This window comes from Lithobates pipiens, unplaced genomic scaffold, assembly GCF_037356315.1.
Source record: "Lithobates pipiens isolate NorthernLeopardFrog02 unplaced genomic scaffold, aLitPip1_a1.2 Scaffold_10, whole genome shotgun sequence".
Classification (NCBI taxonomy): domain Eukaryota; kingdom Metazoa; phylum Chordata; class Amphibia; order Anura; family Ranidae; genus Lithobates; species Lithobates pipiens.
In genome coordinates this window covers 169345056-169367970 of record NW_027507686.1, presented here as the reverse complement: position 1 = coordinate 169367970, position 22915 = coordinate 169345056, and the positions used below count along the sequence as shown (strand labels likewise).

The following is a 22915-nucleotide window of genomic DNA, read 5'->3' as shown; positions in this document are numbered from 1 at the left end:
CTGGGGGATGATCAGATGGAGAAAATGAAAATACAGTTGTTAGGTGTGTTTAGGATAGGCTTTTCTAAAAAAGGAGGATTTTCAGGGATAGTCTAAAAGCTAATAGTTTAGGAGATAATCTAACAGATTGGGGTAAGGAGTTCCATAGGTTCGGAGAGGCTCTGGAAGAGTCCTGGAGGCGAATATGGGAGGAGGTGATGAGGGAGCTAGAGAGCAGGAGGTCTCAAGAAGAACAAAAAAAACAATTAGGTTGGTATTTTGAGACAAAGTCAGTGATGTAGCTGGAAGCAGAGTTGTGGATGGCTTTGTAAGTAGTTGTTAGTATTTTGAATTTAATTTGTTGGGTGAGCAGAAGCCAGCGGAGGGATTGACAGAGAGGAGTAGCAGACACAGAGCGATCGGTAAGGTGGATGAGTCTGGCAGCAGCATTCATGATGTCTGGACTGGTGTGGAGTGACGTCAGCTGAATACGGGTCACAGGAGTGAAAAACAGTCCTTTCGGTTCTAATTCCTTTAAGGAAGTTAAAGTAAAGGAAGGAAGTATTGCCAATATTCTTCTAGTAAATGCATCCTTACCAAGAATATATATATATATATATATATATATATATATATATATATATATATTTTTTTTTTTTTTATTAGTTCTGCCAGTCATAAATTATAAAATAAAAACAGGAAAAGTGATGGGGCTGAGGAGACCTTACAAGAAAGCAAGAGAGGAATCATTGTCTAAATTATGTTCCTATGGCTAAACGGTCCAAAGCAGTGGCATCGCTATGGGGGTGCGGTGGGTGTGGACTGTACCCAGGTGACACCGGGGGGGGAACTGGGCCAAGCCCCTCTGATGCCCCCTGAAAGGCTGCACCGCTTCTGCTGCAGACAGGGCCAGCAGAAAACCCGCAGTTCTATCCACCTGCTCCGCTCCTCTCCTCCAATGACCGCTTCACTCTCTGCAGGAGTGTGACAGCCTGTTGGGGAGCTGCAGCTGTTCTGGAAGGAGGGATCCCCACACTGCTCCATCCACCTCCAGCATGCCTTAGCATGACACATTCCTTCTCCCGACCCTCTCTCCCTGCCTGTGTGCTTCATCTGTCAAGCCCACAGCCACATTGAAAGAGACGCCCTAGTGACGCCACTGGTCCAAATATAGCCAACCTTAATACACGGTCCTTTACTTGTAAAGATTATTCTACCGCAATAGTTCAAGTATTCATTTTTTGTGCCCTACTTTCTAGAGAAGGGGACTACACCTTATGTATATTTCCACACACAGATTCACATCGGATGTTTACACATAAAGTAATAACATATTGCAAAACAATGCTTTATTTGCAAGAATCATATTTACAATAATTTTGAAAGGTTGTCTATTTTACAAGTATATTCGTAGCCTAATTTACAGAGGCAACCACAGGTGGAACTTATGAGCACAGTCACTATAGCTTTCAGTGGCTACACCATTTTCACTTTCCCAGTTCTACCCATGTTAAAAGCCCTTCTCTGCAAGCCAAGTCTGTAGCTCTTTATCAAAGTATCCTTTGACTTTGATGACCCTGGCGATCTCATTAACTTGCGTTGCTGGTGTCCTTCCTGTTTGCTGGGTCAAAAAGTCTCGTACTTCAGCTTCAAGAGCCTATGGAAAGTACAGAATATTACATGATGAAACAAGTAGTTGTATTTTGAATTCTCCAAAACACTACACCTTACTTAAAGTGTTACTGAACCCAGCATTCACTATATCTAGTCTCCCACAGTACAAAGAAATTAAATTATTTTAGTAAATATAAATGGCAAAATACCATTTCTCATCAGCAGTTAGAGCAGCCTTGATCAGTGTCTGGTTAAAGCTTGGCGGAGTTTTCATTCTCCTCTGACTGTCCTATGAGTTTGCAGGAAACCTGACCCTCTGTCCAGACAGTGCCGATTGGCCCTATCCTGATCACATGCACTCTCCCAAGAAAAAAAAAAATATACACCAAACTCAGCATGTGCAGAATGCCTCCAAAAGGCCCCATCTTATTAGGAGATGGATTGGACAGTGGAAGAAGGGGAGAATCAGAGAAAGCAGGATCAAATGGAATTTTTACCCAATGCAGAGGATTAATCCCTTAGGTTCCACAGTGAGTATAACAGACATGCTTTACTGCATATACAGAGTGATTTTACTGTTGTGGGTTTAGTAACACTTTAAATTCACGCTGATCAGTTAGAAATCAATGGGGTTTATTTACTAAAGAAAAATCCACTTTGAACTACAAGTGCACTTGGAAGGGAAGTCCTTGTAGATCTGAGGGGGACATGAAAGGAAAATAAAAAACAGCATTTTTGCTTGCACAGGATTGAATGATAGAAATCAGCAGAGCTTCTCCTCAGATCTACAACAATTGCACTTCCACGTGCACTTGTAGTGCAAAGTAGATTTGCCTTTAGTAAATAAACCCCAATGTGTCAATGGTACAGGCAGAAAGAGGAGGTATGAGCCATTGGCAATGCATAGAAACAAGATTTCTTCTTCAAAAGAAGCTTAAAGAGAAAGATGTTCAGATGCATACTAGCTGAGACAGATTTTCTTTATCTAATCTAGCTGCAAAAAGAAGATTTCCTGATAAAACGATAGCGTTGTATGCTTACCCATATGTCACCCTCAATCTTGCGGATAATAGTCATTTGACGATTACCATGAGTGATGTCTTTGTACACTGGAATGTTGTGCATTCTAGAGCGTCTCACAAAATAAGGAAGATCGGGAGGTGTATCTAAAAATTAAAAAACAGAAAATTCAAACTTGTTTGCTTCATGTAGTAAAGTTATGGAGACCACATGCCTGCAATTTTAAATACATATATGAAATTTATAGTAAATAATCAGTAATGAACAGGCTACAGCACTACAATGAAGGCACCTGGCATATCTGCACACAGCTTTGGAGGTCTCTTGCTTCCTGGTACCCTGAGTCATAGGGCACTGTAATATTATAGGTTAGCTCTGCCCTACTCCAAGGTGGTCACTGCAGCTAACAGGAAACCCCCATGTCATCACATCCTTTGCTATGCATTTACATTGTCGTTACCTTGTTTAACAATCTTCTCTTACAAAATACAACTATTTATAATGGACATTAAAGATATAATAAACCTTATTTTATATAGCACCTTCTCAAAGCACTTTACAAGGAAAACACAGGCTATCATAAAGGGGGAAAAGAAAAAAATGACAATTACCGTATATACTCGAGTATAGGCCGACCCGAATATAAGCCGAGGCCCCCAATTTACCCCCAAAAAAACTGGCAAACTTATTGACTCGTGTATAAGCCGAGGGTGAGACATGCCTGTCCATCCCTGTGTGTGTGTCCGTCCATCCCTGTGTGTCCGTCCATCCCTGTGTGTCCGTCCATCCCTGTGTGTCCGTCCATCCATCCCTGTGTGTGTGTGTGTCCATCCATCCATCCATCCCTGTGTGTGTGTGTCTCCATCCATCCATCCATCCATCCCTGTGTGTGTGTGTCTCCACCCATCCATCCATCCCTGTGTGTGTGTGTATCCATCCGTGTGTGTGTGTGTGTGTGTGTGTCCAGCCTACCTGTGTCCCGAGCCTTTGTCCCGAGCCTCCGTCCCGTGCCTTGCCTCCTTGCCTCCGTGCCTTGCCGCCGTGCCTTGCCTCCGTCCCGTCCCGTCCCGTGCCGTGCCTTGCCTCCGTCCCGTGCCCTCTTCGTCGGCGCCTCGGCGGCCATTGTAAAATTCAAAAGCTGCGCCGCCGCCTTCGCCTGTGATAGGCGGAACACTGAATTTCCCAGCAGCCTGTGTTCCGCCTATCACGTACATCGTATCATCCTCGTCCGTAGTACGAGGATGATACGATGTCCGTGATAGGCGGAACACAGGCTGCTGGGAAATTCAGTGTTCCGCCTATCACAGGCGAAGGCGGAGCCGGAGGCGCGGCTTTTGAATTATAGAATGGCCGCTGTCTGTCTGCTCGACACGCTGATCGAGCGGGCAGACAGCGATGACTCGAGTATAAGCCGAGGGGGGCACTTTCAGCCTCAAAAAAGAGGCTGAAAATCTCGGCTTATACTCGAGTATATACGGTAAGTGAAAGCTTGTGTAAAGAAAAACATTTTTATAGATCTGAAAGAGTTTAGGCCCCATTCACACCCAAGCATAGCGTTTTCAGGCAGAAAATCTTGCAATTTGACTACAATTTTGTGGCGTTTTTTACAGCGATATGCTGCAATTTTGTGCAGGGCAAAAGGTCACCAATGTAAAAAGAAGAAAAAAAACCCACCCAAATCTGCCCGATTCGAGCAACAAAAAAGGGTCCAGAACTTGTTTAAGCTTCAGGTGACTTGGAGTGGAGATGTGAACCATCTCCAGTGAGAATAATAGATTTTTTATCCCTCCAGCATTTTGTAGCTTCAGGCTTCAAGCTACAAAACGCTCAGGTGTGAATGGGGCCTTAGAGACGAGTTTTGGAGCATAGTAGGAGAAGGCTCTGTCTCCCATCAAGGGTAGGCGAGTACATGGGACGCACACAAGACCAGAATTTAACAAGCAGAGGTTATGGGGGGGGGGGGGTGTAAGTTGATAACATTTCAGTGAGATAATGGGGTGCCAAGCCATGAAGAGCCTTATAAGTGAGCAAGAGGATCTAAAAGTCTATGCAAAAACCTGACAAGCATCCAGTGCAAGGACTCCAGGATAGGGTAGGGGTAATATGATCACATGTACTAGACCTAGTTAGGATTCTGGCTTCAGAATTTTGAACATATTGAAGTAGATTAATAGTGGATTTAGATACACCAGTGAGTAGAGCATTGCAGCAGTCAAGTCGGGAGAACAAAAATGTATGGATCAGCTTTTTAGCTACAGAGTATGATAGAATAGGACGCAGCTGAGCAATGTTATTGTTAATGGGGGGGGGGGGGGGGGTGGGTGTTACTTGTCTCTTTATATTTAATTTGGGATTGGTATGGGTGGACTCATATTCGAGTGTTTATGGTGCATGGCATCGCCGGCAGAAAAAGAAGATATCTGAATGAGGTATCATTTAGAAATTCCCACACAAAGTCCACAATGTCATATGACCTCGTTGGGTGGGAAGTGGTAAAACTAGCATCAAATATCACCCCTAGATTTTTCAATTTAGACTAAAGCTCAAGTACAGTTCTATCATGGAATTAGGCTTTAAACAAAGGTGAACTAGCCAGCGGTTTATTGCAGATGAGATTTGGAACTACCTGTCTACAAGGTACATCATCCCATGTCAGCCTATTAAGATGGTCAAAGGGTCTACACCCAGAGGAAGTCGGGGAGAAGGTGGCGGTGAGGGACCTCTCTGGCACTGGGCAGAGGAAAAGTATTGCAGACTTTAGTTCCGCTTTAGCAGAACGGGCAGAACTACAGATTTGAAGGAGATCCAATCACATGACTTAGCTTTTTCCTAAAATCATTTACTGATCCAAAAGCAGGGAGGTGCTAAACACATCTATGAATCCCAATGCTTTACGAGTCGTCACTACAGGAAGATTTCTGCCCATTACAACAAAGAACATTTCCTGGAATCTAACATTTCAATAATGGCACCTTTAGGGGGGATCCACCCAGACGGGGCTACTCCTGTGTGCTTTGGTGGGATGGGCACTTGAAGAGGTGGGATGAGGCGCTCCACGAAGCGATACTCGTCATGTGACTCTATAATACCCGGGTACTGAGATGTCACAGCAGATCCCGACCCACTGTATGGGCGCTGAAAAAGAAGAGACATGGATTACGGCAGTGCCAAATTCCTACAATACTGGTGTGGAAAATGTAAGCGGTCTGTCCTACATGCAGCTCAGAAGCGGCCATCTTCATTCTTCATCACCAACCAGCCACATTACAGTGTTCAGTTATCTTAAAAACAACGAATGGCTCCCATATAGGCTGACCTCTAAGACCCATTTTAAGATAAAGCCCATGTGAACTAAATGATAATATTACTAAAGAAAATCAGAATAACGTAAAAAGCCACACACCTGTAGTCTGACAGCAGTCTTCAGGACATCTAACGCTGTCCTTCTAGACAAGAAGGCCGCCATCTTTGTTTAGCAAAGAGGGTCAGTTTCCTTTCTTCACTAAGTGTACCAACATGGCCGCCCCTGACTTTCCGGTCCGCTAGACGCATGCGCTGGACTGTTGCGGTCACGGATTCGAAATGGGTGTAGCAATGTGGCGGAAAAGAACGTGTCTGTACATCATGCCGTATACGTGCGCGTCCATGTGTCGGTATAAAATGCGTGCGCGCTCCTGCTCCCTCCTCTTTCTTTCCTCCATTTTGAGAGACGCGGAGTGGCCGGTGAGGGTTTGTTGGATGATAGTTTGTGTCTGGAGGGGTTCGGTAATGGCGGGGGGCGCGCGTCAGGCTGGTGGTGATAGTGTGTGAGGCGGGTTATGTGTGGAGGAGTGCGGGGGTCACGTGGTGTGTGCGGGGCTCGTGGCCTCAGTCACCGGGCAGTTCTCCCATCCTCACTTCATCCCCTCATGTCGCATGTGAGACTCCTCGCTGTCCTGGCCCACACTTCTCCTCCATGCAGGCCTACCGAGAGCAGAAATCCTCACACTTTGCTCCCTGATCATCATGGTGATGGTTTGTTGGGTGATCCTGTGCACATGGGAGCGACTTGACAGGTCAAACCGCATGACAAGTCACACCCCGGCATAGGCAATGGTCACGTTTAAATGATGCAACGCCGACTTGGCGCATTGATTTGAAAAACTAGTCCCTGCGCTACTTTTACCATCTCGGGTGCAAGTTGCATAGACGCCTGTGCCTAAAGCCACACAGATGTCTTCACTATCGCAATGACAATTCGCCTTGAGATTGTGCGGCTTTAGATGAAGTTACGTTATTTAAAAACCGCGTTCAATGTGAGCGGAATCATCCATTCGAATGGAATGATGAACCTTGTTCAGGAGGTGATCCCATGGAGGAAGGATGGTTTCTCATTGGTCAGCCAGATCTGTGCTGATGTCCTATGACGCCTGCTGTGGTACTAGGGGGGCTGCCAAGCCATCCCTTTAACCACATTCAGACCGGACCAATTTGCTGGTCAAAGACCAGACCACTTTTTGCGATTCGGCACTGCGTCGCTTTAACTGACAATTGTACGGTCGTGCGACGTGGCTCCCAAACAAAATTGACGTCCTTTTTTTCCCCACAAATAGAGCTTTCTTTTGGTGGTATTTGATCACCCCTGCGGTTTTTATTTTTTGCGCTATAAACAAAAATAGAGCGACAATTTTGAAAAAACACATTATTTTTTACTTTTTGTTATAATAAATATCCCCCAAAAATATATAAAAAAACATTTTTTTCCCTCAGTTTAGGCCGATACGTATTCTTCTACATATTTTTGGTAAAAAAATCGCAATAAGCGATTATTGATTGGTTTGCGCAAAAGTTATAGCGTTTACAAAATAGGGATAGTTTTATAGCATTTTTATTATTTTTTTTTACTAGTAATGGCGGCGATCTGCGATTTTTATTGTGACTGCGACATTGTCGGGGACCCATCGGACATTTTTGACACATTTTTGGGACCATTGTCATTTATACAGTAATCACTGCTATATAAATGCAGTGATTCCTGTGTAAATGACACTGGCAGTGAAAGGGTTAACCAGTGGGTGGCAGTGTAGGGGTTAAAGCGGGAGTCCACCGGGACTCCGCGTTTTTTTTTTTTTTTTTTAAAAGCCAGCAGCTACAAATACTGCAGCTGCTGACTTTTAAATAGTGACACTTACCTGTCCAGCGCGCCCGCGATGTCGGCACCCGAAGCCGATCGCTCGCTCGGCTGCCGGGTCCCGCCGCCATCTTGGGTATGGGAATCAGGAAATGGAGCCTTTCGGCTTCATTTCCCGGTTCCCTACTGCGCATGCGCGAGCCGCGCGGCGCAATCCGGACGGTCCCCGCTGCCTCTGGGAGCTGTGTGTTTCCCAGCAGGCAGCGGGGCACTTGCTGAACGGGGCGTAACGTACGCCCTGTTCCGCAGAGAGCTAGCCCGGAAGTGGGTGCAGTTACCTGGATTATCCAGGTAACTGCACCCCCCTCCCCCCTGAAAGGTGCCGATTGTGGCGCCGGAGGGGGGGGGGATTCCGATGAGCGGAGGTCCGTTTTAGGGTGGACCTCCGCTTTAAGTGTTCCTAGGGGTGTGTTACTAACTGTGGGGGGGTTGGGCTTTCATTTAGTGTACACTGATCTCTGCTCCAATCACATGGAGCAGAGATCAGCGTCACTAGTTGCTAGGCAGAATGGAAAAATGTTGTTTATACAGCATTTCCTCCATTCGGGATGCCCGCGGCGATCGAGTCCGCAGGTCCCGCGACCGGACTCACGGGGGACCCGCGACCAGCTCCCGATGGCAGGGCGGCATAGAATATTGGACGTACATGTACGCCAATATGCCTGCCCGTGCCATTCTGTCGACGTACATCGTCGTGCGCTGGTCGGGAAGTGGTTAAAGAGGTAGTAAAGGGTTTCCTTGCAAAGAATAATGGGCTACTATGCATCGCCCATTATGTGTCGCTTACCTGACACAGGAGCTAGCGAAGTCACCGTTTTCCTCACCAGCTGGAAGCGTCCATCTTCCTTCCAGGGGTCACAGACTCGGGCTCTGTGACTGGCGCCGCGTGATGTCACTCCCGCGCTGCCAGTCACATGTCCTTTAGAAAGGTCACGGCGTGCCGTTTTCATTAAAGTGTGCATGCCCCGAAGGAATCCTTGTACGGGGAATTGTAAATATCTCCTAAACCATGTAGGTTTAGAGGAGGTATTCACGGCACCTACAGGTAAACCTTAATCTAGGCTTACCTGTAGGTAAGTGTGTTGTAAGGGTTTCCAGCCACTTTAAACCCAAACACATTACTCAGGTTCTGTGGCTGATTAAGGTGGTAATTAAACTCCGTACCTTATCTACATTTGAAGTGGTTGTACAACCACTTTTACCTACAGGTAAGGCTATATTAAGGCTTAGCTGTAGGTGCCTGAAATATCTCCTAAACATCCATGTTTTAGGAGATATGTACTAAAAAGCCGAGTGCCAATGATTACGGTGCATGCGTCTCTTAGGGCACATCATGCCGTGTTCGCTGCCCCGGAAGGAAGAGGGGTGAAGATGGACGCTCCCTGCTAGTGGGGACAACGGTGACATTGCAGGCTGTGGTTTCAGGTAAGTGACACATAATGGGCTACTATGTGAGATATTGTAGCCCATTATGCTTTCCCTTTGCAAGGAAGTAAAACACATCAGGGTTTACTTCTTTAGCCTGTAATGTGTTCAGGTTTAAAGGGATGAGGTGGTAACTGTGTTACCCTGTTGCTAACAGCCTACTTAGTACAATGTTACACCCTGAGGGCCCATTCACACTACAACAGTCAGACGCCATTCCCACCAGTGTGACTTTGGAGACAGTCACAGCCCATTGATTTCAGTGATATCTGTTCCAATGTAATCAACTTGAAGAAAAAGTTCCTCTTCTGCATTGATGTGACTTGAGTGGCAGAGAGTAATGTTGCACTCGGTCACCTGACTCTGGAGTCTCACTGGTGTGAACAGAGCCTGACTGCTGTTTTCTTCCCTTCTATGTGCCGATTCCCAATGCAAGATGGCCCAGAGGTGAGGTGTGATGATATGCAGATGTGGTTGGTGCTGTGCAGTGACATGCGCTGTCACTTTGTACACTTCAAATTAAGTTCCTGGCGAAGAAAAAGCTTTGATGCAATAAAACGCCCATGCCACCCATTGCTGCACATCACTGCAGCCTAAAACAGACTGCGCACCACCGTTTTATCTGACATCTGTTATTCCACGCCTTGGAAGATCGATTAGCGCTGAAAGTGACTGTTTTTTTATAGACCTACATTTCTGACAAAAGCAAAAAAAATTTACGTAATGGTATATTAGACCAAAAGGGGAGGAAATGAGTTGTATGTTTACATGCACTTTAACTGTATTGTAACTCAAGATGTTTTGTTTTTGCAGCAGCCATGCAGATTTTTGTAAGGGCTCAAAATCTACACACCCTTGAGGTGTCTGGGCAGGAGACTGTCTACCATATCAAGGTAAGTGTATCGGATCAAACAATAGAATTGCAGTCCAGATGCTTTTCTGTATGCGTGTTTATGATACGGTCCAGTGCGTTTTGATGCAGTCCAGTGTTAAGTGCTTTTTTTCTTAACCTTTTTTAATAAGAATTTGTGTTCCAGTGCGTTTAGGTGCATTCCAGTGCTTTTTGAGGCTTTTTTATGCCATTGAAAACCATAAAACCCACTTTCTATGCGTTTTTGATGCAGAAAAAAAAATATGCACTGGACTGCATGTGGTGTAAACTGACCCTAAATGATAACTGTGTTAGAAAATACAGGTTACAAATAAGCCCTTTTTGTGCTGCCAGATGTAAATAGTCTTGGCTGTCTTATATGTTTTGGTTTTCTGACTGGTTAATGGCAGGCTCAGTATTCTCATTCTTTGCAATTGCTTGCAATACACAAGTAACAGCAGGCAGAGTACTTTAGAGGAAAATGGGTGCAGGGTTTTGTCAGGCTTTAGGCTGGGTTCGCAGCATGGGGTCTGGCATGCCCTTGTTCTCCATTTTGGGGGTAAACCAGGTAAATTTTTTTGCCTGAATTTGGATCCGAAACTGAGCCAAATTTGCACTGAACCCTTTTCCAGTGCGTAGCTCAGCTGGCCGGACATGTGAACCAGCTCTATTGAGAGCCAGTCAGTCTCCTGTCATGCAGATTGGATGCAGGGAAACATGCATCCAATTTGTATAAGTGTGAGCCCAGCCTGATTGTTGGGAATTATTCTGCTTTCTTCTATTGAAGTATGTCATCTACCCTAAACAGAGTATCACTCAACATGACTACCGTCTATTTTATTTATGTATTTTAACTAAGCTAGCAAAGCAACTCCTTCCTCAACTCAACTTAAAGGGTTATAAACCCTTGTATTTTTTCACCTTAATGCATCTGAGTCCAGCATTCGTGTCTATGGGTGCAAATGCTGGACTCGGGAGCGCGCCCGCACAGTAACCCCCTGGCATAGCGCTTCTCCTAGGGGGTTATCTGATGTGGGGAGGAGCCAACAAAGGTCCCCAGAAGAGGATGATCGGGGCCACTCTGTAAAAAAACGAGCTGCACAGTGGAGGCAAGTATGACGTGGCATTTTTTTGTTAAAAAAAGGAAGGTTTACAATCACTTTAAGTGTCTATAGGTAAACTATGTATTTTACACTAATTTTTAACCACTTCCAGACCAAGCCTTTTATGGCACTTGCAAGTGTAACAATCAGTATTTTTTTGGCTAGAAAATTGTATAGAACCCATAAATAGTCACACGGTATTTGCACAGTGGTTTTTCAAACGATTTTTTGGAGGGGAATACTTTTTTTGAATTTTAATGCAAAAATAACACAATACATAGCCCTTTTGTTTTTTGTAAAATATAAGATATTACATGTCAAGCTTTAAACTTTGACATACATTTTGCTATTTTTTTTTCTTCACACTATTATATATATTTTTTTGCTGTCCAAAGGAATGTAAACATACTTGTGACAGTTACTGTTTGGAGAGAGCTGGGGACCCCAAATCCCTCCTGATCTTAAAACGATTTAAAGCGCCAAGATATATATATATATGGCGGTGGGGACATCTGCTTGTAAAAGCAATCCAGCGGCTAGTTAGCTGCTAGGTTTGCTTTTACGCGAGACAATCATCGGCTATAAAAAAAGTACCAGGCATCAGCCTGGCATAACCACCGGAAGTGGTTAAATCATTGAGCTTTCAGTATTCTGCAGTGTGTACTTTGTCTGATGCTGATATAGACTAAATGTCATCTTTTGATCACTGTCATTTCTCTTATTGGCACTTTCTAAACACTAGTCTTGCTTTGCATCTGTCACACATACTATTTGATCTTTCAGGCCCAGGTCTCCTCTCTTGAGGGAATTTCCTGCGAAGACCAAGTTATTCTTCTTGCTGGTGCCCCCTTGTCTGATGAAGACACCCTTGGCCAGAGTGGAGTATGTGATCTCAGCACTTTGGATGTTGCTGCTCGTCTGTTGGGAGGTCAGTATTCCAGGGTGCAAAGTACATCTTTAGGGAATTTGAGTCGCACATTTGTTTTGGTAAGATAGAATGCATAGGTTTTTGTTACATAGGATTTATTTTCAAACAGGTGTGAGTGCAGGATGTTAATTTCTCACCACTAAAGTACTTTACAACATTTACTTTATAAAAAAATAATCCTTTTTGTGATTGAGAATGTGATGTTTACGTTTTGTTATAAAATTCAACACTCTCAATTTCTTTGAAAACCTTTTTCTGCACACTGTGCTCAAGATTGCCTACCCCTGCATTAGGCTATTCATTTTAACAAAATCCTTCCAACAAGATTATATGTGCCTGTATCTTATGCATATTAATTACCTGTGAATGCTGTGAAATGATCACGTTCTAAGACTTCTGTTTTTGGATTGCCATCTTGGGTACGATTTTGAGCAGTCCAGCAGATTATCTGCCACTCGCTATAATAATTCCCTTTGCTTCTCCCAACAGCTGCCTACATAAAAGGTTATGTGGGAAGGTGGAGGAGCTGGGCCAGCACACATTAAACACAAGGAGAAAGCTATCATGTGCTGGGAATGGACTCTTCCTAAAGAAGTAGTTCTAGTTCAGACATGTTAATACAACAGTTATGCAAATGAAAAACACCAAAACTGAGCATTTAAAGCCCTTTTGCTTTTACCTGCAATTTCTTTTAAGTTGGTGGCAGGGACTCTTTACTAGCAATTGGCGCCCATATTTTTATTTTTTTGCGTATCTGCAAGAGTTGGGCTATCATTTTGCTTTGTATTGGTGGATAGGTGGAACTGAGCTTGGAATTCTGGTAAGAATGTCTTGGCACAAGAATCTGAGATGGTGGATGTTTTTTTTTTTTTTTCTGACTTTAGTTTGATATCCTCCTATAATTGTAGTGATTAATGTATAACATGCTTTCTTCGAACAGGTAAAGTCCACGGTTCTCTAGCTCGTGCCGGAAAAGTACGAGGCCAGACTCCAAAAGTAAGTGTTTTTCACGTATAAAAATAATCACATTAGTCCGGTATTTTTATAGTAGCTGTGAAGTAACACTGGAAAGCACTGTTGGTACCCAGTTAATCCAGAGAGATTTCTACATTCTTAATGTAAACTCTCTAGTAATGTCATTAGTCTTGTATCTCCTGTTTTTTCATTCTGCTCACTATATATTTTTACTACGTTTGCAGGTGGCCAAGCAAGAGAAGAAGAAAAAGAAGACTGGCCGGGCAAAGAGGCGCATGCAATACAACAGGCGCTTTGTTAATGTTGTGCCCACTTTTGGCAAGAAGAAGGGACCCAATGCTAACTCTTAAAATGTCACAATGGGTTAATAAACAGATGTAGAACTTCAATCTGTTGTGTTTGAGTTGAGAAAATATTTCATCATAACTCATTTCATTGTTAATATGGTTGTAAACCTCAAACATGAAATCTGAACAAAGCACATTCCTTTATAGTGCATACATGTCTCAATTCAGAGCACTAAGGCTGAACCACACCTGTGCTTTTTGCAGAAACACACAACAGTTCATTTAACAGGGTTTCCTATGGGACATGTTCAAATCTGCTTTTTTTCAGCAGCTGAGTTTTTGAAGAGTCGGGTGTTTTTGTGTTATTTTTTTGTTTTGTTTTTTTGGGCAAAAGGGTGCATTTTTGGTTCAGCACACTTAATTGAAGGAGCTGCAGAAAAGCATCTAGTGTTTTTTTGCCACAATTTGTGTCTCTTAATCCACTCAGCAAAAAAAAATGCATCAATACATGTGCGCAAAAGGCACCGCAGAAATTATTATACAGGATTTATATAGTGCCAACAGTTTGTGCAGCAATTTACAATATAAAGGGAGGCAATACGCCAACAGTACAATTCAAATCAAGAGGGTTAGAGGTGCCTTGCTCCTGCGAGCTTACAAAGATGGATCACAAACTGCATAGGTGGAAACCAAGCCAAGGGGAGGCTAAAACTGGTGCATGCAGAATCTGATGTACCTGTGCATGGTACCCAATCGGCTTCTAAACTCAATTGAGCTTTGGCAATCTAACCAGGAAGCTGATGGTTTCTTAGTTGCACCAGATTTTTGAATTTTTCAGTTTTTAGTAAGAGACCCCCTAAGTGTCCTTTATTTTTTATTTTTCCTTCTGCTACCTTGTTCCTCTGCTATTGGCATTAGTCACTTCTGACAAGTTTTACAGACACGAGGTAAAAAGGCGACTGGAGGGGGAACTCCAGCTGATTGGCAGCCTCAGCTCTGTTCCTGTGTGAGGGGGGGTTTGTCTCCCTCTCCTTCCCTTCCCTCTGCATACTCCCATAATGGCTGTAATATGCAGGTAAATGCATATAAAATTTAAGTATTGCATAAATGTGCAGAAGCTTGACGTTTATGAATATGCCAATAGGTTTGCTGTCCTGGTTCACGCCTATGTGGGTAAACGCACAAATTTGCTGATTTTCCCTGCATAGCAGTCACATGGCTTCAATGTGATCTGCAGCAGGTGTCAATGTTAGATTGACACCCCCAAAACGAATGCAAAATGCAATGCGATTGGCAGAATCGCATCGCATTGGTTTTCATACTTGTGCAACATGTTTCAGGTGGGAGTCCTGCACCATTTGGTGTGGATGCAATTTTAAATGTATGGCTCAAATCGCACAGCACAGACCTCACATGTGATGTGCACAGGAATGCGGTGCGATTTATGTGGCAATCGCATGCAGTGTTCCGCACGCACTAGTGTGAACCCAGGCTTAAAAGATGAGTTCACTTATTGGAAGAAAGTATCATACGCTTTTTCTTTCTGCAAAAGGTATATGTATTTGTTTTTTTTTCACAAACGTCAGCTTGGTCTTTAAAAACAATCAAATGAAAAGTTTTGTTTCCACTATTGTGCGACTTCTCTCCACATGTCACTTTCCTCCTGCAGTTGGTGAATTGGATGGAAGAGGGGAAAGGGTTATTGCTCTGCCTGCTGAGGCTGGGGTGCCCCCTCCAACTCTACTGCCCTTTAAATTATGACCCTGGAAGGTCAATGTCAAACTCTAGTAGTATCTCAGGTGTTCAGTGCTTTTTGATTAGCTCTGCTTCCAGGTCTGTGAACAGTGATGGGTTTGGTGCTACTACAGTCAGACCCCAAGTGCAGCTCTTCATCAAGGCCAAACCAAAAACACTTTATCCATGGTTTGTGTGTACAATGTATGATCATGCTGGGATTGATTTACTAAAACTGGAGTGTGCAAAATCTGGTGCAGCTCTGCATTGAAACCAATGAGCTTTAGGTTTTTTTGTCAAAGCTTAATTGAACAAGCTAAAGTAAGAAGCTGGCTTCCATTCACAGCTGCACCACATTTTACACACACCAGTTGTAGTCAAAGGCCCCTTTCAGATCTGCGGATCTGTAATTAGCCATCCGCTGGCTCAGCGGGGATTGCTCTGTTGATCCCTGCTGAGCTGACGGATGACAAATCCGTCTGCACACTGCAGGGACAGACCTGTCACAACGCTCTAATCTATTGGATGGGGGGATCGGATGATTAGGGAACGCCTGTACATTTTCATCCGATCCACCAGATGGATGCAAAATAGGACATCCATCCGTCTGGATTCTGCATAGCAGATCAAATGTCAGCAGACATGTCACCACTGATATCCGTCACTCCATAGAGATGTATGGCGCAACCAATCGGATCTGAACAAGTCCGCACATGTGAAAGAGGCCTTAGTGTGATACTAAAGTCTTGTATTGGTAATTTTAAGGGGGGGGGGGGGGAGAGTTATACTTGCCTGCTCTGTGCAGCGGTTTTGCACAGAGCAGCCTAGATACCCTTCTCAGGTCCCTCTTTGGTGCTCCTGGCCCCTCCCTCCTGCCGAGTACCCCCACAGCAAGCAGAATGCTATGGGGCAGCCAAGCCACAGCTGTGTCCATTCAGACACCGAGCTGCGTTTCTGCCCTTTTTCTCCTGATTGGCTCCTGCTGCTGTCAAAGTCAGTTGGCCAATGGCGCTGCTGCTGTGTCTCAGCCAATCAGGAGGGAGAGTCCTGGTTGGCCAAGGCACTCGTGAATATTGCTGGTTAGAGATGGGGCTCAGGTAAGTATTAGGGGGGCTACTACATACTGGGTTTTCTTTACCTTAAAGTGGATGTAAACCTGATTCATGAAATTTGACCTAGTCACATATATCTGCAGTGTTTACTTATCTTTCTCCAAAGCCCTAAGTCCTGTGTCTTTCTGTTGCTCCGTCCTGTTAGCATTATAACTTTAGACAACTGAGATAAAACCAGCCTGAAATTTGTGTCTGGGTGGGTGTGATAAATAGTTTGGCAGAGAGCTGGTCTATTCACAGCACAGCTCTGCACATTCCTTCCTCTGCCTATGTGTAGTGGGGGTGTGTGCCTGCCTTTCCTCTAATCAACTGTCATTCAGTGTATGCCAAGACTACACTCCCAATGCTGAACTGGAAAACAAAAACAAAAAAATCTCTAACACAATGTGCACTTTCTAAAGAATATATAAATCTGAAGACAGCAGATATACATGTAGAACTTAGGAAGATTAGTTTCATCTCTGTATCATCTGAGGCTTTTTACATCCACTTTAATGCCTTGGAATACATTTTAAAAAAAAACACTGTCTTTAACAACCACTTTAACTCTAGTGTGTCACTGATAGAGCTGTGGGTCATCTATAAAATACATATTTAGTGTGAGCTGTTTAGCATTCAATCTGCAGCCATCATTTTATTACTTGTTGACTTCCCACAATGATTGTACACAATAGGAATTGGTCAGCAAGTCCTGGTTAATGATCCATTGGCAGGATGTGCTGATCAACTGTGTCCAATTGCCACACGGCTCTGTACAGTAGGAACCATCTGTTTCTTAGCCCTGATTCACATTTCAAATCGCGTGGCAATGGACTGTCCTAAACGATGCGACTACGCACTGATTTCAAAAAGTAGTTTCTGTACTACTTTTTGCAATTTCGGGGTGTGATTTCCATTAACAGCTGTACAGAAACCTGCACAGGTGTCTGTCAAATTGCAGCCAGTCAGGACTGACCTGCAGGAGTGAAATCGAGTTCAGCTGAGCTTGCACGGCTTCATTCCCACAGCTCAGTGTGAACCGGGGTTAAAGCCTCGTACACATGGTACAATTGTTGACAGATTTTTGTCCTAAAATCTTACCGTTAGTACGCTGTTTAATAATTGTTCTCCAATTTTTGGCCAACAAATGTTGGATGGCAGGCTAGTGAATTTTCAGCGGACAGTGGTCTGTCTGATTTTCGTATGATTAGTACACATGTCCGTCACACAAAAGTCAAAAGTACAAACGCGCATGCTCAGAATCAATGCTCATCAAATACGAAACTAGCAGAGGGGGCCCAAAGAATGGTGCTCAAGAGCTGAAATTCCTCATAGTATGTCACTATGTTTGTGGCACAACAATTGTGTAACAGTATGCAGGACGAGTTCCTGGCACACGCCCTTCAGACAAAAATCAGATGTCGGTTGGTCAACAATCATACTGTGTGTACGAGGCTTTAGAAACAAAGATATGATAGTAAAAGCAGTACATGTTGTTGGGCACACATTTAACCTCTTGATTGATCTAGATGTTAAACCCTACTCAACCAGTGGCATTAGTGCAGTGAAAGTATTATCAATGTAATAGTGTCACTGTTCATGTCAGTCAGTGTGAGATTGCCTACCACACTATCGCAGCTCCATATAAGTTATTGATCACCGCCATTACGAGTGAATTTTTTTTTTTAAATAATTCTGGTATATATCCCATAGTTTGTAAGCCCTATAACGTTCATATAAACCAATGAATATATGCTTATTGGGATTTTTTTTAACCAAAGACGTAGCAGAATACATTTTGGTTAAACTTTGAGGATTTTGTTTTATTGGATATATGTTAAAGCAGAAAGTAAAAGAAATATGTTTTTACTGTTTTTTGCAAAAAATAAACCCAGAGGTGATAAAATACCACCGAAAGAAATACCACCGAAAAAAAATAAAAAAAAATAATTAGAAATACCATTTGAGTACAGCATTGCATGACCGTGCAAATACTAGTTAAAGCGGGATTCCACCCTAAAGTGGAACCTCCGCTGATCGGATCCCTCCCCCCCTCCGGTGTCACAATTGACACCTTTCAGGGGGGAGGGGGGTGGAGATACCTGTCAAAGACAGGTATTTTCACCCACTTCCGGGCATAGACTCCCGTGGGAGTCTACGCCATTTCCTGCCCTGCCGCGCTGTCTGCTGGGACACACACGGGTCCCAGTGACAGCGCGGAGATTTCCTATTGCGCGGCGCGGCTCGCTCATGCGCAGTAGGGAACCGGGAAGTGAAGCTGATTCCCTTACCTAGAATGGTGACTACAGCAGCCGAGAGCCGAGCGATCGATCGGCCTCGGCTGCCCGCATCGCTGGAACCCGGTACAGGTGAGTGTCCATTTATTAAAAGTCAGCAGCTGTAGTATTTATAGCTGCTGGCTTTTAATATTTTTTTTTTTGGTGGAATCCCTCTTTAAAATAGCACAGTGCTAAATAACAAAACATGTTCCGGTCATGGAGGGGGGTAAAACATGAAATTCTGTTGCTCGGCAGCACTCGGATTTCCTCATAAGTAAGGAGTCCGTAAATGATACAAGTGTTGTCACATAATGTATATTACTCCAAAGCCAACTACTACTGGAACCGCAGAAGAGCCTGAATGCAGAGCCAACATACTGACAACACATTCAGAGAAACTTCCTATTGTGCGTGTCCCCGAGTGCTGAACTCCAAGCTGGCGAACCTGTCAGATGACCGACATACTCAGCACATGTGCAGAATGCAGTGGGAACCGAGAGGAGTCTGGCTGCAGAGTGGAGCTCCACTGATGACAGGAAGCATGTGGCCTCCATTCCACTTCTTTTTTTAAATTTATTTTTTACTCCACTTTATTGTGAACCTCTGCAGCTGAAGCTCCACTACAGGAAATGGAGGTCACATGATTCTTGTGTAGAGTGGAGCTCCAGTTACTGCAGTCTGCAGCACATACTGAGCCATTCTGTTGTTACTATTAATTAAGTTTGGGATTTGCAGAAATACAAAATATTTCTAGGAGGTTTTGTACTTTCTGTTAAAGTGTTCTTCTTGTAAAAGCAATTTTTTATTATTTACCATTTTATATTTTTGGTAATGATGGAAGTTCATGTTGGAAGAAAAATACAATCCATGTCTCTAAGCACAATCTCATTGTCCTTTTTTGCCCACCTTCATGCCAACTACCGTATATACTCGAGTATAAGCCGAGATTTTCAGCCTCTTTTTTGAGGCTGAAAGTGCCCCCCTCGGCTTATACTCGAGTCATCGCCTTCTGCCTGCTCGATCAGCGTGTCGAGCAGACAGACGGCGGCCATTCTACTATTCAAAAGCCGCGCCTCCGTCTGTGATAGGCGGAACACTCAATTTCCCAGCAGTCAGTGGTCCGCCTATCACGGACATCCGCTCATCCTCATACTACGGACGAGGATGAGAGGATGTCCGTGATAGGCGGAACATAGACTGCTGGGAAATTGAGTGTTCCGCCTATCACAGACGGAGCCGCGGCTTTTGAACAGTGGAATGGCCGCTGAGGCGCCAACGAAGAGCGGCGATCCTGGCATGGCAGAAGGACGGAGGCTCGGCTCGGGACGGGACGGAGGCTCGGGACACAGGTAGGCTGGACACACAAGGCTGCACGGACACACAAGGCTGCACGGACACACAAGGCTGCACGGACACACAAGGCTGCACGGACACACACGGCTGCACGGACACACACGGCTGCACGGACACACACGGCTGCACGGACACACACGGCTGCACGGACACACACGGCTGCACGGACGGACACACACACAGGCATGGATGGACACACACACAGGCATGGATGGACACACACACAGGCATGGATGGACACACACACAGGGATGGATGGACACACACACACAGGGATGGATGAACACACACACAGGGATGGATGGACACACACACAGGGATGGACGGACACACAGGGATGGACGGACACACAGGGGTGGACAGGCATGTCTCACCCTCGGCTTATACACGAGTCAATAAGTTTCCCAGTTTTTTGGGGGTAAATTGGGGGCCTCGGCTTATATTCGGGTCGGCCTATACTCGAGTATATACGGTAATAGGGCCAAGATTTTGGTTCAGTGCACACTGGACGTTAAAATAACATTATAAAAATGGCAATAGCTTTGCAGTGAGTCTTTCAAAGTTTTTTTTAAGTTTTTTGCAATAGCGTTTATTAGCGTTTTTAGTGCTTTTTCCACGTTAGCATTTAAAAAAAAAAATTATATATATATATATATATATATATATATATTATTTTTTATTTTTTTTCAATGGAGCACAAACGTGAAAAAAAAAAAACGCTGGTGAGACATGTTTTTGAGCATTTATTGACATTTATGAGCGTTTAACGTTTTTTGTGATCAGAAAAACGACTCCTGAATGCGATTTTATGGTGTTCAGAAAACAGTCCATAAACTTCACTGCTGATAAACATCCAAAAACATCCATGGTTGAAAATGTATACTTTATTTTTCAAGAAAATATACAAAACACAAATACTTCAACAGGATACATTCCAAAAACGTCCATGTGTGCATGGACACGTAGGATAACATAGAGGGGAGCTTATGGGCTGTTAAAAAAATGGCCAAACTCCCAAAAACAGCCGTTTATGAGCTTCAGTGTGCAGGGAGCCTAAGACACACACGAATCTCCACTCAAACATTTTTTTATGGTTTAATGGCATGTCCGCATTAATCCTCCATCTTCTGGAAAATCATATGTAGCGCTGAAATCCTTGTCTATTGATGTGGTTATGCATACTGTAATATAAGGTTAATGGACATTGATATGGTTCCGTATCCAGAGCCATTTAGTGACCAAATATTGGTAATGCACTTGTATATTGTTACCTCTGAACAACCCAAAAGACTGATACAGGAAGTGACTATTGTTTTGATTCATAAGGTTGGCCTTGTTACCCAGGAGTCTGTGAGACCTACCCATTAACACTCTCTTACGCAGTGCCTGCTGGGTAGGAGATAAAAGGGACCTGAGTGCCCATTTTAGGTCTCTTGGGATCGCGTGGCCTGCCTGTGCGGATCTGTGAGGAGGCCTCCCGGAGACAGCGGCCCACAGCCAGTGCGGAGCACAACTCTGCTTGTTTGTGAAGTGACCTGATGATGCCTGAGAGACGGTGACCGGATTGAGAAGGTCCAGCGACACTCATTGGAGGACCGGATACATGCAGCGGAGCGGTACAGAGTGACTGGCCCAGCTGACAGAGAAGCAAGCTGCAGTCACCGGACCCAAGTTACCACACGGAGCTCCGATCCAGTTGGTGAGCGGGTTACGGCCCACCGTTTGTTAACTTTTACACGCAGTTAGACTCACATACAGGCCTCACTGGAATTTGTAGTTCCACGGAGGAGGAGCAGAGCAACTGACACTGAGCAGGCTTGAGGCCTATCTACTCTGGTGCCTCAAGCGTTGTAAATTAGTTATTGGAGCCACACCAGGAGCACCTCAATCTAACTTTTCATACACCGTGGATTACAAATCACAAAGGAGTTATTTTAGCTAGCAAAGAAAGAAGATCCCGGACCAAGTACTCTAAGTCAGATATTAATCCATATATATATATATATATATATATATATATATATTGTTTTAAATTGTTCCTATTGCAATATATTGTGCCATCGTCCTATGTTGGGATGACAGCACAATTTCTGTAACCACCTGTTTTGAATATTCTACAGTAAAATATATTTCTGGTTAAGTATCCAGTGCTGTGGCGTACTATTTTTCCCCACCAGGTGGAGCCAGTGGATCTTGAGGTTACAATACGGGTACTTTGTATTATATTATATTGTGTTACATTGCAACACAGCTGTGCCAAGGGGATTGAGTCAAGTTAGTAGGGTTATTGATAGAGTGTAAGCCCAAATCAAACCAGCAGCTCCTCGGGGGTCAGTCCACTTAATGACCACCCAGCCGCATTGTACTGAGGAGGGGGGGGGGGGGGTGCTGTAGTCAAAGAGATGTACTGGTACGTCATTGCCTACTCCCAGGTTTAGGGAGCACGCATGTTGCCCAGCAATGGCCAGGATGCCCAGCAATGCCACCCATCAATGCCACCTATCAGTGCCCATCCCTGCCCACCTATCAGTGCCCATCAGTGCCACCCATAAGTACCTATCAGTGCCACTTATGAGTGACCATCAGTGCCGCCTACAAGTGCCCATCAGTGCCACCTATGAGTACCCACCAGTGTCGCATACCAGTGCCACCTATCAGTTCCGCCTATCAGTGCCCGTCAGTACCACCTCATTGGTGCCCATCATTGAAGAAGAAAAAATGTTCTGTCTTTTTTTATTTGTTGCGCAAAATATAAAATTTGGCATAGGTGATCAAATACTACCCAAATAAAGCTCTATTTGTGGGAACAAAATTATAAAAAATGTAGTTTGGGAACAGTGTAGCATGACTGCGCAATTGTCATTCAAAGTGTGACAGCGCTTAAAGCTGAATAATGGCCTGGGCAGGATGGGGATGTAAGTGCCTGGTATTGAGGTGGTTAAGGACAGAACTCTAACAGAAAGTACAAAACCTCCCAAAAAATATCTTGTATCTTAGCAAACTGCAGTATGGTCTATTTGGTGTTTGTTACATAGAAGTTCATTTTGGTAAAAGGTGGAGTTGTGGAGGACACACATTTCCTGTGA

At 44.2% G+C, this 22915-nt stretch overlaps 2 protein-coding genes across 2 annotated transcripts; one reads left to right on the top strand and one right to left on the bottom strand.

Moving 5' to 3' along the window:
- Positions 1 to 1311: 1311 nt before the first annotated feature.
- MRPL49 (mitochondrial ribosomal protein L49) lies at positions 1312 to 6177 on the bottom strand. Its single transcript, XM_077459651.1, has 4 exons — positions 6017 to 6177; positions 5586 to 5748; positions 2635 to 2759; positions 1312 to 1636 (listed from the first exon to the last, which is right to left on the bottom strand). Exons 1-4 carry the CDS (start codon positions 6077 to 6079, stop codon positions 1490 to 1492), a joined length of 498 nt encoding a protein of 165 aa, XP_077315777.1. The 5' UTR covers positions 6080 to 6177; the 3' UTR covers positions 1312 to 1489.
- Positions 6178 to 6220: 43 nt separating this feature from the next.
- FAU (FAU ubiquitin like and ribosomal protein S30 fusion) lies at positions 6221 to 13474 on the top strand. The gene is made up of 5 exons (XM_077459665.1): positions 6221 to 6336; positions 10022 to 10101; positions 11966 to 12110; positions 13051 to 13106; positions 13310 to 13474. Exons 2-5 carry the CDS (start codon positions 10027 to 10029, stop codon positions 13433 to 13435), a joined length of 402 nt encoding a protein of 133 aa, XP_077315791.1. The 5' UTR covers positions 6221 to 6336; positions 10022 to 10026; the 3' UTR covers positions 13436 to 13474.
- The last annotated feature ends 9441 nt before the right edge of the window (positions 13475 to 22915 follow it).